This window comes from Poromitra crassiceps, assembly GCF_964638095.1.
Source record: "Poromitra crassiceps genome assembly, chromosome: 12".
Taxonomy (NCBI): Eukaryota; Metazoa; Chordata; class Actinopteri; order Beryciformes; family Melamphaidae; genus Poromitra; species Poromitra crassiceps.
The window spans coordinates 34,431,903-34,446,468 of record NC_139632.1 but is presented as its reverse complement, the minus strand read 5'-3'; the positions used below and the strand labels follow the sequence as shown (position 1 = coordinate 34,446,468).

The 14,566-nt window shown below is 41.9% G+C and overlaps 1 protein-coding gene across 3 annotated transcripts; it reads left to right on the top strand.

Moving 5' to 3' along the window:
• Nucleotides 1–122: 122 nt before the first annotated feature.
• Nucleotides 123–13,516, top strand: LOC310786454 (ELAV-like protein 1). 3 transcript variants are annotated; one of them, XM_083647664.1, is made up of 8 exons: nt 123–198; nt 1,299–1,356; nt 1,690–1,749; nt 4,352–4,526; nt 7,848–7,951; nt 10,851–11,004; nt 11,781–12,006; nt 12,854–13,516. In XM_083647664.1, exons 2-8 carry the CDS (start codon nt 1,321–1,323, stop codon nt 13,170–13,172), a joined length of 1,074 nt encoding a protein of 357 aa, XP_083503790.1. In that variant the 5' UTR covers nt 123–198; nt 1,299–1,320; the 3' UTR covers nt 13,173–13,516. The 3 variants fall into 3 exon arrangements, with proteins under 3 accessions (XP_083503790.1, XP_083503792.1, XP_083503791.1); XM_083647666.1 differs by having other exon boundaries at nt 138–198; nt 1,228–1,356; XM_083647665.1 differs by having other exon boundaries at nt 193–297.
• Nucleotides 13,517–14,566: the final 1,050 nt, after the last annotated feature.

Here is a 14,566-nt window from a genome sequence, read left to right as displayed (position 1 = left end):
AGCCAATTGCGAGCTCTGCCTCAGGCCTTCTGACCTCTTCTGACCAATGGCGGACCGGTACGCCCAACCAACCACCACTCCTCGGGCAGAGTTGGGCGGGTCTGGTACAGCACTGTGGTGAAGAAGAAACCCGGAAGCAAACCCCCTTTCCGCCAAAGCTGCAGCTAGCTACTAGCTTCGACAACACATCAAACAAAGGTACGGTGCTTGCTTAGGTTGTCGTGTTATCCGTAAGAGCTGCATGTTGTTAGAGGAGTTTCTTTAAATCAGACCGAACATTACTGATCCAAGTGCAAGGTAAGAAATATATGAAGGTGGCATTGCTTAGCTAGCTGCGTCGCGGCCCGTGCTCACACAAAGCAGCTAGGCTAACAGCCTCTTTCTCTGGTCTGCTCACACAAAGCAGCGCTAGGCCAATAGCCTCTGTGTCGTGCTAAACACGATGCGGCGCCAGCGAAACAGTACGGGTTGACGCGTGGGTTGCTAACGTTAGCAGAGGGTCCGGATAGCTATGGGGGGGGGGGGTAACAATCATGTACCAATATATTTCAAACTGTACTGTTTTCACTTTTCATTTGTTCGTAAATCCACCATGACGCTCTTCTACACTGAAATGAGAGCGCGAAGGTACGGTAGGCTACATTACAACGTCGCTCCCAATTTACGAACGGTCCAGTGTGCGCTCTTGGCGCTCGGAGTGCTATTTACGAACGCACCCAAATTAAAAGTTGTCTCACAAATTAACAATCCTACATCTGTCTTCTTAATGTTGAATTTCGTTGTTCTTCCAGTCTGCAAATGGGTGATCGCGTACATATTTTTTCAGATTAAAAATACATATCCAATTATATTAACGCCATATATTCTCTATTACAAATACTCAATATTAACGTTTTAATTAGCCCTTCCTGTACCTTTACAATGTTCTAGATACTGGTACTCAAAGCTCTTAGTTTTCCATTGATCAACAAATACCGATTATCTACACACAAAGTGACTGTCGCCCAAAGTGGGATTTAATGCTTCCAGCTTATTGTTCATGACTAAGAATGTTTTATATGCATAAAGGGACACAGATACTTCAGTCTGAAATTTGATATGTTAGGTATCAAAATATGTATGAATTTATGTCACTTAGCTTTCGGTTGGGAATTCTGTATTATACAGGCATTTTTGTAAAATTGCCAGTCAACACATGATTCCTTCACTTTGCTTTGTCACCTCAAGGAAGGACCCCTGGTGGTCCCCGGACCCCACATTGAGAACCACTGTCCTATATCTCCCTGCTTCTCTTCCAGACTGATCATCTAAATCTTCTCCATGGCTGTCAGACGAGGCCACATCAGATACCTCAAGGTAAGCTACTACCTCAGAGAGAGACTGGTTGGGGTTCCATTCCCTGTGTGGGAATGCACCCTCAGTTCAACATGTACAACTACTCGGGACTGAACAATATTGGCACCAGATCTGTGATTATTTAACAGAATTTTTAAATGGTTTAAACTGCAATTCCTATCAGACAAACATACATGTATTACATACAAAAATGCACATATAAACAGAAATACACACATGTGCGTACAAATCTACAACACACTCCAGGTAATATGTCTGCACTGACTGCTGTTTCCATGATGTGACTGAAGTGCATTGCCCTGTGTCATGTGTGTGTGTGTGTGTGTGTTTCAGGTGTGTGAGACCCAGGGTTCACAGTCTGACCGGGATGGGAACAAACCTTCCAGCAAACAGGTGACGTCTCACTCCTGCTGCTTCTCACACTACCAGACACACCACATGTTTATATATTTGTATGTCCCACACACACACATTTTCGAACTACAGTAACACAAATCATGCAGCGACCAACAATCTGGTATTTTAGATCCTTTCAGGCAGGGCCCGAAATTAACACCCGCCAAGCGCCATTGGCGAGTAGATTTTACATTTGGCATTTTACAATAAAACATAAATGTCATACCGCTGCATCCCTACTTGGAAAGAGTATATTTTCACTTTTGGTGTGTACATTCCATCGCAAGTTTGGTGTTCAATTTAATTTAAAGTGGTAATCTCAAACTCAAAGTGTATAGTAACTAAAGGGTCTTTCACACCGGCCATGAAAGCCGAAAAATGCGCGGAAATTAGGATTCGCGGCTCCGATGTGAAAGGCATGAACGCGCGTTGGTGGGTAATTCTTGTACGCCTTTTGTCCCGGCACCAAAGGTTGTCACATCGCCGTATTGGCGGCCAACCCGCCTCCACTTGAAAGGTCGTCGCAGCGAGCCGGAAAAGGTGCGAATGGTCAGCTCATTCATAAAAAAATTACAGGGGAAATCACCTCATGTATCAAGAAAGTGACGAGTGAAAGTAAAAAAAGTAGACTGATAGACATACCTATCTCCACACACCACACTGTGCGAGGCAGCGCTTCATACGAATCGCTCATAAGATCGTGGTGTTTTTGCAATGTCAGCGTAGGTAATTATTATGTATATTAACTTTATTACAACTTTGGCATGACAATATCTGCTGCTTTACCTTAACACAGTGTGAGTGTTACAGTTACAACAGCCAACTAGTCCGCTGCTCTCGCTTCAGGCAGCCTCGCACTGTCCCCCTGTCTAGTGCAGGCTGCGGCTGAACAGAAAGCACTGAGGTGAGGTGTCAAGATTTCATCTCTGAGCTCTCTGATAGGCTATTGCTTGATGTGTAACCAATCAGATAGCGCTGTGGGCGGGACATTGCTCCAGACACAGAACTACTGTAGGAGGGGATTCTTCCAGGTGCAGCAGCCGCAAATTCGCGCATTTTTTTATTAAGTTATGATATCGGCAAACAGCCAATGAAAATGCCGATACAGATCTCCTCAGCGGACTAGGAGAAGGAGGAAAGTCTGTTGTTGAATTGAATTCGTTCATCATACAGTAGCCTAGGCTACACTAACCTATGAAAATATTAATTTGGGCTAGGAGGAGCTGGAAATCCCTCTGCTCGCCTTTCAATGCGGGAGCGGGGGATTTCACCTGAAAGTACAGAGCAGCACGGTAATGTGGCCGTGCTGCTTGGCTCGTGTGAAAGCAATTTCTGTGGCGAGGCGGCTGGCTTTACGGGACTCCTAAACGGCTATTTTTCCGCGATCTGTGTATGAAAGAGCCTTAAGTGTTAGTTAAAGGTGTAACCGGTTACAGCTCGAAGTGGCGATGGGGTCTTGAAATTTATTGGAAGGGTCTTGAAAAAGGTCTTGAAAAGTATTGAATTTAGCTTCAGGATTGCTGCATATACCCTGTGTGAACACTAAGTATAACATAAAAGATATCTGTAGTTTACAGGCAGGCAGGCAGGCATCACCTCTAAACAGTTTTGATGAGAAAAATGAAACGCAGTAAGACAGACTCACCCGCTTGCCAGAGCCAGAGCTTTTACATTCTGTTGAGCAGCAAAATGTCCAGACAGCAGTGTGACACAGTCCGCACATTTCAACGTTAGCATCAGCTAGCTCGACGGCTACTATGAACGTTTCAAAGCATTCATGCCAGCGAACCAACGGGATCGGCAGCTCGCCAGGCAGGGCGAGGAAGGAGGAGAGAGGTGAGAGCAGAGAATCCATCATCCTTGTCGCCAATGACTGTTATGTTTACTAACTTAAGACTGTCGTAAAGCTGCCGTGCTGACTTAAAGGCACAGCCACAACTGATGTGTACTTGGTTATTGATTTTTCTAAACCGTTGTGATTTAATATCCGGTTAGCCGTGTACACGGGGACACCCCTAGTCAAATGTATAAGATGTTTTTATGGTACGACTAGGATTTTACAGGTAACGTTGCTGTGTTAAGTCAGCACATTGTGGGATGTGGTTTTATCCAGGCAAAGATTGTGGGACAGTGGTGGGTCAGTCATACCTTCCCTCGCGAGTCGCAGGTCAAGTCAATGTGGCAGCAGACTCTAAAATATGAGGGCTTTAGGCCTGTTGCAGGCAACGGCCGCGAGGCTCCTTGTGCCGTAGAGTGTTCAAGCTGGGCACGATGGGACAAATTGCGTTGGACTCGCACATGAAGAGCACAAAACACGCATGTGCTACAGCTCGTGAACAGCAGGCGCTGTTTGTGTGTGTTCAACGTATTCTCCTGGTAACCAGCTTGAGGTGCTGAATGTGTGTTTGAGATGGAAATGTAATTAATTGAAACAAAATCAAACGATCAAAAACTTTTGCACAATTTTTGCCCCTCGATCATGGTTTTTAAGGGCATTCTGAGATTTATTGGGGCATTTAAATTTAAATTGGCCCCTGGCTAATTCCCTACACTGGTGGTTAAGAGTTTAGCGGCTGACCTGGCATTTGTGGTGTTCCAGGAGGTTTTCGATAACGGCTACGAGGACGTGATGTCGGACGATGTGGAGAGCGACGCCAAGACCAACCTGATTGTGAACTACCTGCCCCAGAACATGAGCCAGGAGGAACTCCGCAGCTTGTTCTCCAGCATCGGAGACGTGGAGTCCGCCAAGCTCATCCGCGACAAAGTGGCAGGTAGGAAAACCAGGACCGCGCACAACTACCAGCCTGTCTACTCCCTACTACTGCTAGAGGTAGGCAGGGTTGCCAGATCTTCGGAGATAAACAAGGAACCAGGTCTTCAAGCTACTCCAGCCCGGGATCTGAGGGGCCTTCTCCCCGTCCGCAGGCCCTGGGCTGGAGCTTAAGACCTGGTTCCTTGTTCCTCTCATGAGATCTGGCAACCCTGGTGATAGACCTCCCTCTGTCTGCTGCTGCACTTGGGATTTTTTTTATGGTCCTCTGACTATATAGATTTTTTTCTGTCTACCTGTTAATGGATTTTTTTATTTATATTTTTACGGTTTTCTGAGGTGTGATGTTACTGCATCAGCTAACTTCTGTACCTGACTGATTGTTTGCTCAAATTATTGTACAGTTGTTGTTGTTTTTTAACTATTTTTAAGATGATCTAGGGCCCTATGAAATCCATTGTTTTTTGGGTTGTTTTTTTTGCCCTTTTCTTTTCTAAAACAGCGTATCGCCCGACTCATAATAGTCTTTTGCGTATTGCTCTGCTCTGAATTTAGGGCTTAAGGTCACTTTGTTTCTCGAAGTGGCAGCCAAGTTGTGAGGAGATGTAAGGGCCCCACCCGCGACCGACCCATCCCTCAATAGAATAGCGCAGGAATGCGTCCGGAGAACATCACTACATGTGAAAGTGAATGGGATTTCTGTATAATGCATGAAAATAAGGTCTGTGGTTAACAAAAGTTTATGAAACAGTGAAGTTTGTGTTCTTCAAAATAAAATAAAACTTCACCATGTCCGTAAACTACTGCTTGCAGTGCACTCAGTAATAAGGTGGTTCAAAATAAAGTGGTTAAATGCAAACTTTTCTATCATGTTTTTTATTTACTATTAAAAACGGGTACCGTAATTAAAAAATATCAGTATGGATTTCGACTGATATGAAATATTGTATATAGATATACTTTTTAGCTATATATGTCCCAGCCCGACACAGACCTTATTTCATACATTTAACCGAAAGTCCCGTACAAAAATCCCATTGTCATCCCTGCGGTACATAACGTAATCAAAAACGGAATTATTTCTCTAGGCCTACTCGTCTGTGATTTTACAATTATGAAATAATTTAGGTTACTACAATAATTAGGCCTAATTTGACCCCCCCCCCACCCCCATTTCAATTAGAACCAGCAAATTATGGTAAATTCTGCAATATTCCATCTTTTACAGTTGATTCAATGTTTACGTTTTTATTACCAAAGTCCGTGATTTTGTCTGCATCCTGGAAATCATACGGCCCTAGAGAAGTTATTTATTTATTTATTTTTTCTGTGGAATAACCTGTTGACTGTTTTAATTTTCTGCACTGTTGATGTATTAATCTTTTATTTGTTTTGTTTTTTTGCAGTTATTGAATGTTAACAGCCAATCACAGTCCGCCTATAGTGACCAGAGCCAATCATTTACTGTATATTTGTTTTGATAATTGTTATTTAATAACAGTTCATAGTTTATTTTATATTGTTTCTCAGTTTTAAAAGTTTTAACTACGGATGGGTATCGTTTAGATATTTTCTGACATCGGTCCTTTAAAATGCACCACTGCCTGAACCAAAAACTACACAAATAACATTAAAGAACCTATTTTTTATTCCTGTGAAATGTAAGAGTATATTGTTTAAATTGCATTTATAAATAATTTTAATTATATTTATGAATAAATACAAAACACTATTAGAAAATTTATATAATAAATAAAACATACGTTAACTATAACAATTTAATAGTAAATAATAGTTGGAATACTAATAAAATATATGCTGTGCAAGTTTGAGGCCCATGTGATTAACCCCCTAGGAGGAGTTTGTTAAAGTCCGTCCCCCAGAAATGGCTAAAACATCTATTTGTTTATTTCTTTGCACATAGTAAAATCAAGACCAAATGAAAGGAAATAAGTGGATAAAAAGTAGAGCACGGCCGATAAGAATTTTTGTGGCCGATACCGATTTTAGAGAAGGGTGGGGGGTGTCACCGATAACCGATACGGCAGCTGATATCGTTGTTTTTTTTGTTTTTCGCTGGAATGAAAATATAGACCTTTTCTCAGTGGATTTTGCACTGATATGACTATGCAAGGGTAGCCTACTCAGAAGGCTGCTTTCTTAAGCAAATAACTTTATTAAAGACATCTAAACATACTCTGTAATTTTCTGCCGCGTGGGGTCTCAAACTCAAAACAACACAGGGATGTAAACTACGGTAGTCACGTTTAGGTGACAGTCACCTTTTTTCGGAGGCTTTCTGAGTGGTTTTATGTCTGCCCTGATATGTCACCTTTTTCACTACCAATGCCTTTGCATCCCTGAATAACAGAAGATGGCGTGTCAGGACGTCATCCAGTAGTGTGGAATTATGCCAGCCATTTTATGAGATTAGGATTCCCTCAGTGTTCATTGTTCTCAAGGTTTGTACCGGGAGCCGATACCCGCAGACGTCTCCTCCTCTCTGAAAACAAACACACTCTCTAATTACAACAGGTCAAAACGCTGAATAAAGCAACTTCGCGTTAAAATAGTTGTTTCCTCAAACGGAATTTGCTTGACGACTGCAAGCCGCGCTGGTTGCTAACGTTAGCTCAGCTTGTTTCTATATGCTCAGCTTGTTTCAAAGCTTTGGATTCATCCGTGTTCATTAGGGCTGGGTTAAAAAAATAGATTCTCCGATTTTGAATCTATTTTTATTTTAATCCTTTGATATCGATTCATATGTCCAGAGATCGATTTTTTTATTATTTTTTTTTAATAAACATAGGCTATAATATTATAGGCTATATGTGGTAGTTGAAACATAGTTTCAAGTTGACGTTTATTTATCCAGGGACCCTACGGTTCAAAAGTTATGGACCAAAACGTAAAGAGGGCTGTTATAGCGCCAATGTTTGATAGTGATAGAAATATTTCACTATATATGATATACTACTGTATATTATTATATACTACTATTATATACACACTGTGTTATTCATCAGGGAGAGTTTAAGTACAGATTTAAAAGAAGCGTTTTAACCGGTGCTGTCGTAAAACCGGTTTCGGTACCCAGCCTTAGTTTTAACAGATTTTGACAAAGTTTTAAAATGTTTTTTTGTTGTTGTTATTATGTAATAATGAGTGTAAACCTGTAAGACTGAACACTGTTTAGAGTTTTTCTGCCTTTACTTTGTTCTTTTCCCCGTTTTCTCTGCGGCTGCGTGCTGACCTCCAGATGACCTCCAGGCACCACCCTGTTGTTTTATTTAGCTGTTTTTTTTCCTTTGTTTTTCTCTAGGCCACAGCTTAGGTTACGGCTTTGTTAACTTTGTTAACCCTAGTGATGCAGAGAGGGCTATCAGTACGCTCAATGGCCTGAGGCTACAGTCTAAAACTATCAAGGTAATGTGCCAAAAGGTTTTTTATTTTCTTGTCTCAACTTCATGCTATGTTCTCTCTCCTGCCAAGTGTCCGTTTGCCTCCAGGGGAAAGGATTTTTCAACCGTGTTTATTTAAAAGAAGGCTGTAATGTTATTTTCGTTACAGAGTGATTTTCTGACTTGATCAATATGAGTGTTCTCTCTCTGTGCCGTGTGTCAGACTAGGTTCCATTCCATTTAGGTGTTCCAGTGCCAGGGTCCTCGTTAATGTCATTGGTTACACCTGCTTTACTTCCTGCTTTTACCACCTCCATAGCCCTGTTCGAAACCGGTCCCTATTACAGAAAGAGTGGACTATATACCGTAATGTGTTCACCATTTTTTTTACTAGTGTCCGAATTCTCAGCTGTTAATTTGAGTCGCTATATAGACCACTATAAAATACCCACAATGCACTGCAATTTCTAGTGAACAGAGAATGTACCCTACATTTTCTCCCATATAACATAATGCAATGCTGTCGTGTTTACCGAAGGAGGAGAAGAGTGAGGTAGTGTCAGAAACTCCTCTGATTGTTCCCCATATAGTTCACTATATGATAAATACTACATGGGGAATAGTGAATGAGTGAACTATTCCGAACATGGCTATTCTGTTAGAAGTAGGGGTGTAACATTCACAAAATTCACGGTTCACTTCCATACGACGCAGTGGTGTCATGGTTTGGTAAGCTTTCGATACAGCAAAACAGTAGAAATGCCATAGAGATGTCCTTGATTTTAAACATTTAAAATTATTTTACTAAATTTTATTATTTTCAGTTTCATTTAAATTTTTATTTCAACTTACGACAATGTTTTTGTAACACCTTTCGTCTTTTTAGTCTCAGTTCTAGTTGACCATGATATCCTTGTAGACTTGCACTGATCAGCAGCGAAAGATTCATTTCGGTTTTCATTTGCGATGCGTATTGAACCTACAGCCTCGTACCTAAACGCTTCGGTATGAATATGCGTATTGTTACTCCCCTAGTTTAAGTACAAATTATTGAGGGTTCAAGTCCCCGACGTGGCTAACGGCTCTTGTTTTTCACCTGGTTTGTTCATTATTCTTTTCCTGCCACGTTGGCACAAATTCCCGTGAGTTGGTACATCACAGAGACATCCAATTTGGCCCAATGACACATTGGTAACCATTACTAGATCCATAAATATGAACAAATACATAAAGTTTATATCTCATAATCAGCTACACGGATTCGTATGAAATTTCACCAAAATATTTAACAATACACTCGAGAACAGCAGTTTGAGCAGCAGTTCCCCCCCCCAGTATTTTATCTCCAATTCCCCCTTTTTTGTGACATCCGTCTATCTGCCTTCTGCTTGTTCCTGCTTCCTGGCTCAGGAGCCAGCACTTTAATTTTGAAACCTGCCATCTGGACGTCCAACCCGTTCTGCTGCTGACTTGACGCTGGCCATCAGCCACCAGATGTCCTAGTACTTTCCCTCCACACATGCAGTAGCTGACACACTAGTCCTTAGAAGAACCACTAATATGTGGCCACCAGATGTCCTCGTACTTTCCTTCCTCTCTCACACTAGCTGACACACTAGTCCTTACCTCGTACTTTCCCTCCTCACACACACTAGCAGACACTATCTTCCTTAGAACCACTAACATGTATGGCAACCCCTTAGCTCCTGCATCACATCGCTAGCTTGTGTGAGCAGCTAAGCAGGTTTGGCTGTGTGTGGCTTAGTCTTTGGATGGGTGACCACCGAGTCCCAGAGGCTTACAACACTTTCATGGCCGCTCGCAATATTTATTTTCACAAAGCATTTATTCTGGATTTTTCTGGAGTTCTATGCAAATCAAAGAGAAACGTGTGGATTTAGTCTGAAAATATAAAATTCCATTGATTTGCATAGAACAGAAAATCCTCAATAAAAGCGTTTTGAAATAAATGACTAAATGTGGTGAGCCCGGAGGCTGGATGCTCCTGCGGCGCTGTGCGCTCCACTTCCTGGTTCCAAACCGTTAACATAGGACTTTTTTTCCCTTCATCTTTTTTTTATTTTAATGTGAGAATTCCTGATGATGGTGGTTGTTTTTAATATTTTTATTTTAATTACACAAATATCATATGTAATGTTTTAATTTTTTTAATTTTTCGTTTTTGTTTTCTCTAAGAATGGCTGTCAGAACTTCTCACTAGAGCTGCAACGATTAATCGATTAGTTGTCAACTATTCAATTAATTGGCAACTATTTTGATAATTGGTTTGAGTACATTTTTAAGAAAAAAAAATGCAATTCTGGTTCCAGCTTGTTAGTGAATATTTTCTGGTTTCTTTCCTGTATGACAGTAAACTGAATGTGTTTGGGTTGTGGATAAAACAAAACTTAACTTATCTCAGGCTTTGGAAACTAATCGATTAATCGAGAAAATAATAGACAGATTAATCAATAATGAAAATAATGGTTAGTTGCAGCCCTACTTGTCACTGTATTTTGGTGTTGTGTATAGAGAGCCAAAGTCACACCACCTCTGGGTTAAGCATACAAACCAAGAGATTTCAACTGCCATTTATTTCCATAGACATTTCGTAAAATGCTTATAAAAGTAGTTTTACTTGGTCAAACATTGCTGTCCAAAGAAAATTGTCCGCTATGTTTATTAATTTTTCCCGAGCAAAATGTTATATAGTCTCTCTCCTAAATATAGCTGAATTGATTGGTTTGACCAAGTAAAACTATTTTTGTAAGCATTTTCCTTAATGTCCTTGGAAGAAAGAATGGCGGATGAAACCCCTGGGTTCGTATGCATAAACCGGACGTGGGCGTGACTTTAGCTCTTATTTTGCCATGGCGACAGCGTCCTGTGCAGCGCTCTGACCTCACTTCCTGGTCTGCCTCTAGGTGTCGCTGGCGCGGCCGAGCTCGGACATGATCAAAGACGCTAACCTGTACATCAGCGGGCTGCCCAAGACCATGAGCCAGGCAGAGCTCGAGGAGATGTTCACCCGATACGGACGCATCATCAACTCCAGAGTGCTGGTGGACCAAGCCACCGGTACACGCACTCACTCACACACACGCACGCTCACACACACACACACACACTTCTCTATCAGCTGTGAGCATTGTAGAGAGGCAGATAGTATTATTTTATTCAGTCAACACAACACTCACAAACAATACAATAAGTATACTGTATACAGTATACAATCTAATATAGGCTACAATAAGTCAATGGTATGTACAATCTAATATAGATCATTTTCACGGAATTGTGTTGCTAGTGAACGGTTTGACACCTAGCTTATTTCCTGTCAGCTATTGTATTAGCAAACACTGCCACAGGACGTAAGCTAGGGGCAATTTAGAATGTTTATGCTAATTAAGTTAAAACCGTCTGTGGCCTACAATAAGTATAAACGGTACGTACAATATACATATATATATATAATATATATACGAGTATATATATAATAATAATAATAATAATTAATTAATAATTAATAATAATAATATATATGTGCGAGCTGCTTTCTGTGACCTCGAGGGAAAACAATGAGGTACAGTAGAAATGAACAAGTTTCCTTGCCGGGCTGTAATACGGGAGGCATGCTGTAGGAGGCGCTGTATGACGTAATTTTCATCACAGCCCAGCCAAACCAGCGCCGGACGTCTCTTGTGATTCAGAGGCTTGTGATTCAGACCCTCCGTCGCTGCTAGCTTGCTGACGTCGATGGTGGGGCTGGCCACGTGAGACTAGTCAGACCGCAAGCCCAGAGTCCAAAGTGACACTTCCTGTTCTAACTATCTGTTCTGTCATTGGGTGTTCAGGTGTGTCGAGGGGCGTGGCCTTTATCCGGTTGGACAAGAGGGCGGAGGCGGAGAAAGCCATCGAGGAGCTGAACGGACACAAGCCGCCCGGCGCCTCTGAGCCAATCACGGTCAAGTTCGCTGCCAACCCCAACCAGGCCAAGAACGCCCAGGTGCTGTCACAGCTCTACCACAACCAATCGCGGCGCTTCGGCGGACCTGTCCATCACCAAGCCCAGAGGTTCAGGTAGGCCCGCCCCCACCGCTGAGTCCAAATGCGTGACCCTGGGCACACAAGTGTGTTATGAATGTATTATAATAAAGTATTATAGTATTATAATAAAAAAAAAAAATTACGGTAAATTAAAGTATTGCTAAATAATTATTTTCTATGGCTTAAAATCCATACCGTTTATCGGTTATATTCTTCACACTTTTGCCAGCATGGCAGTGAAGTTGGCATTACATTTCATTCTCGGTGGTATTAAAAAGGTCTTAAAGGATGGGTTTACCGATGGGGAATATGAATATATATTAATTCTTAAAAAATCTTAAATTTCGAATCCGTTGAAATTTTTGAAATTGCTTGTTCACAGCCAGAGAAAAAAAAAAATGAAAAAAAAAAAAAAAAATTGGGCCAGGTGACGCGTTTCGCGTCGAAACGCGTCACCTGGCCCATTTTTTTTCTTTTTTTTTTTTTCATTTATTTTTTTCTCTGGCTGTGAACAAGCAATTTCAACGGATTCGAAATTTAAGATTTTTTAAGAATTAATATATATTCATATTCCCCATCGGTAAACCCATCCTTTAAAAAGTCTTAAATTTAACTCTGAGAACCCTGGGGGGTACCCTGGATAAATACCGTGCATCCCTAATTGTATCCCAATCGCAACAACATATCGTGATATGTATTGTATTGTTGAAACGTATATCGTGATATGTATTGTATCCTTGAAACGTATATCGTGATATGTATTGTATCGTCGAAACGTATCGTTACACACATTTTAAGTGTTTTCACGGCATTCAAGCTGAATGTTTCTGCCACTCAGTGGGCGTAACACTCACAGCCCATCTCTCTTTCTCTGCCTCAGGTTCTCTCCTATGGGTCATGTGGACCACCTGGGTGGGGGAATGGGCGCCCCCCCCTCACCGGCCGGCTGGTGCATCTTCATCTACAACCTGACGCAGGACGCTGACGAGAGCTTCCTGTGGCAGATGTTCGGGCCGTTCGGCGCCGTGGCCGACGTCAAGGTGATCCGAGACTTCAACACCAACAAGTGCAAAGGCTTCGGCTTCGTCACCATGACCGACTACGACGAGGCCGCCATGGCTATCGCTAGCCTCAACGGCTACCGGCTTGGAGACAAGACCCTGCAGGTCTCATTCAAGACCGCCAAGGGACATAAGTAGACAGTCCACTCTGTTGCTTAACGCTGTTTTAATTTGGTCTTTTTTCTCTAATTGTTATTGAGTCTTTTTCCCAGCGGGCGGGAAAAGACATGTAAATGTTAATGTGAGGTGTTTTTTTTTGTTTTTGTTTTTTTGCTTCTTTCATACTGTATTATTTCATTCCTATAGTTCATGGCTCTGCGGCTCTAGTTTTGAAGTAGTTTAGCAGGTGAAACCTCTAACCGCAGCGCCACCATGTGGCCGGATGGGCGAACGACGTCTCCCATTGTGCCAAATGCCGTGTCTCTACTGTGTCTACTCTGTACCACCTGACAGCACGAGGAATAAAAACCAGTAGAAACACAGCCTGGCTTCAGCCTCCTTTTATACAGCATCACGGCTCCAACAGAAAGTCAAGTGAGGTTTGTATAGCCCTAATTCACAAGCATGTCTCAGAGGGCTTTACAGAGAATATGTTTAGCTAAGCAGTATCAATATAAACAGGATTGAATAATCTTATATTGGAGAGGGGGAGAGAATGGGGGGTCAAGGAAGAGGGAGTAGAACAAACTAAATGGTTATCACAATAATCACAGGTCATTCTTGATACCAATTTATATCACAATATGGTTCATGTAAGCAAAGTCATGTTTAGTAATCCAATTATATCATACCTGGCAATTGTCATATGACAATATGATGCCTCTGAAAGACAAACGATAGTACTGAATAATGGCCCAGCCCTAGGGCATACAGCTGTTGGCCTGTTACTCATTTTGCACGGCCACTCCGCTGCAGAGGCAACAGCGGCACCCTGGAGCGTCCAAACCAAACGAGCAACAACTGCAGACATGTTGACGACTCTGGTTAACAAAAGTTTATGAAACGGTGAACTTGTGTTCAGCAAGCTAATATTCACAAAGGACCACTTATAACTTTTGAAGCGTTTAATGAAAATCGTGTTTAAAAAAAAATCGCATTTACACTTATAAAATAATAAAAGTGGCCCTCATTTGTGAAGATTGTCTTGATAACCACAGACCTTATTTCAAGCATTTAACCATGTGTTCGGGCCCTTCAGAAGTCTGTGCATGTCTGAGTCTGACTACAGCTAAATAAACGCATCACAACTTAGAATATTTAACCATGACAGTCATATATTGTCATTGTGTTGCTTATGGATGGAATTATAGGGAAAATAAATAATTCCACTTTTTTGCTGGGGACCCACTGGAACCCCATCAAGGACCCCTGGTGCTCTGCGGACCACATGTTGAGAACCACTGGTGTACCACTGGGGGCACGGTGGCTCAGTGGTAGAGCTGTCGCCTCGCAGTCAAAAGGTCCTGAGTTCGATTCTCGCCTGGGACACTGTGGGCGCTGTGGTTGTGTTCCCCCCCATATCTTCAGTGCCC

Excerpts from the sequence above, each read along its gene's own strand:
- LOC310786454 (XM_083647664.1), top strand. The coding sequence starts at position 1,321 with ATGGCTGTCAGACGAGGCCACATCAGATACCTCAAG. Across the intron at positions 1,750-4,351 it reads ACAAACCTTCCAGCAAACAG|GAGGTTTTCGATAACGGCTA; the intron begins GTGACGTCTCAC and ends GTGGTGTTCCAG. Across the intron at positions 11,005-11,780 it reads GCTGGTGGACCAAGCCACCG|GTGTGTCGAGGGGCGTGGCC; the intron begins GTACACGCACTC and ends TTGGGTGTTCAG.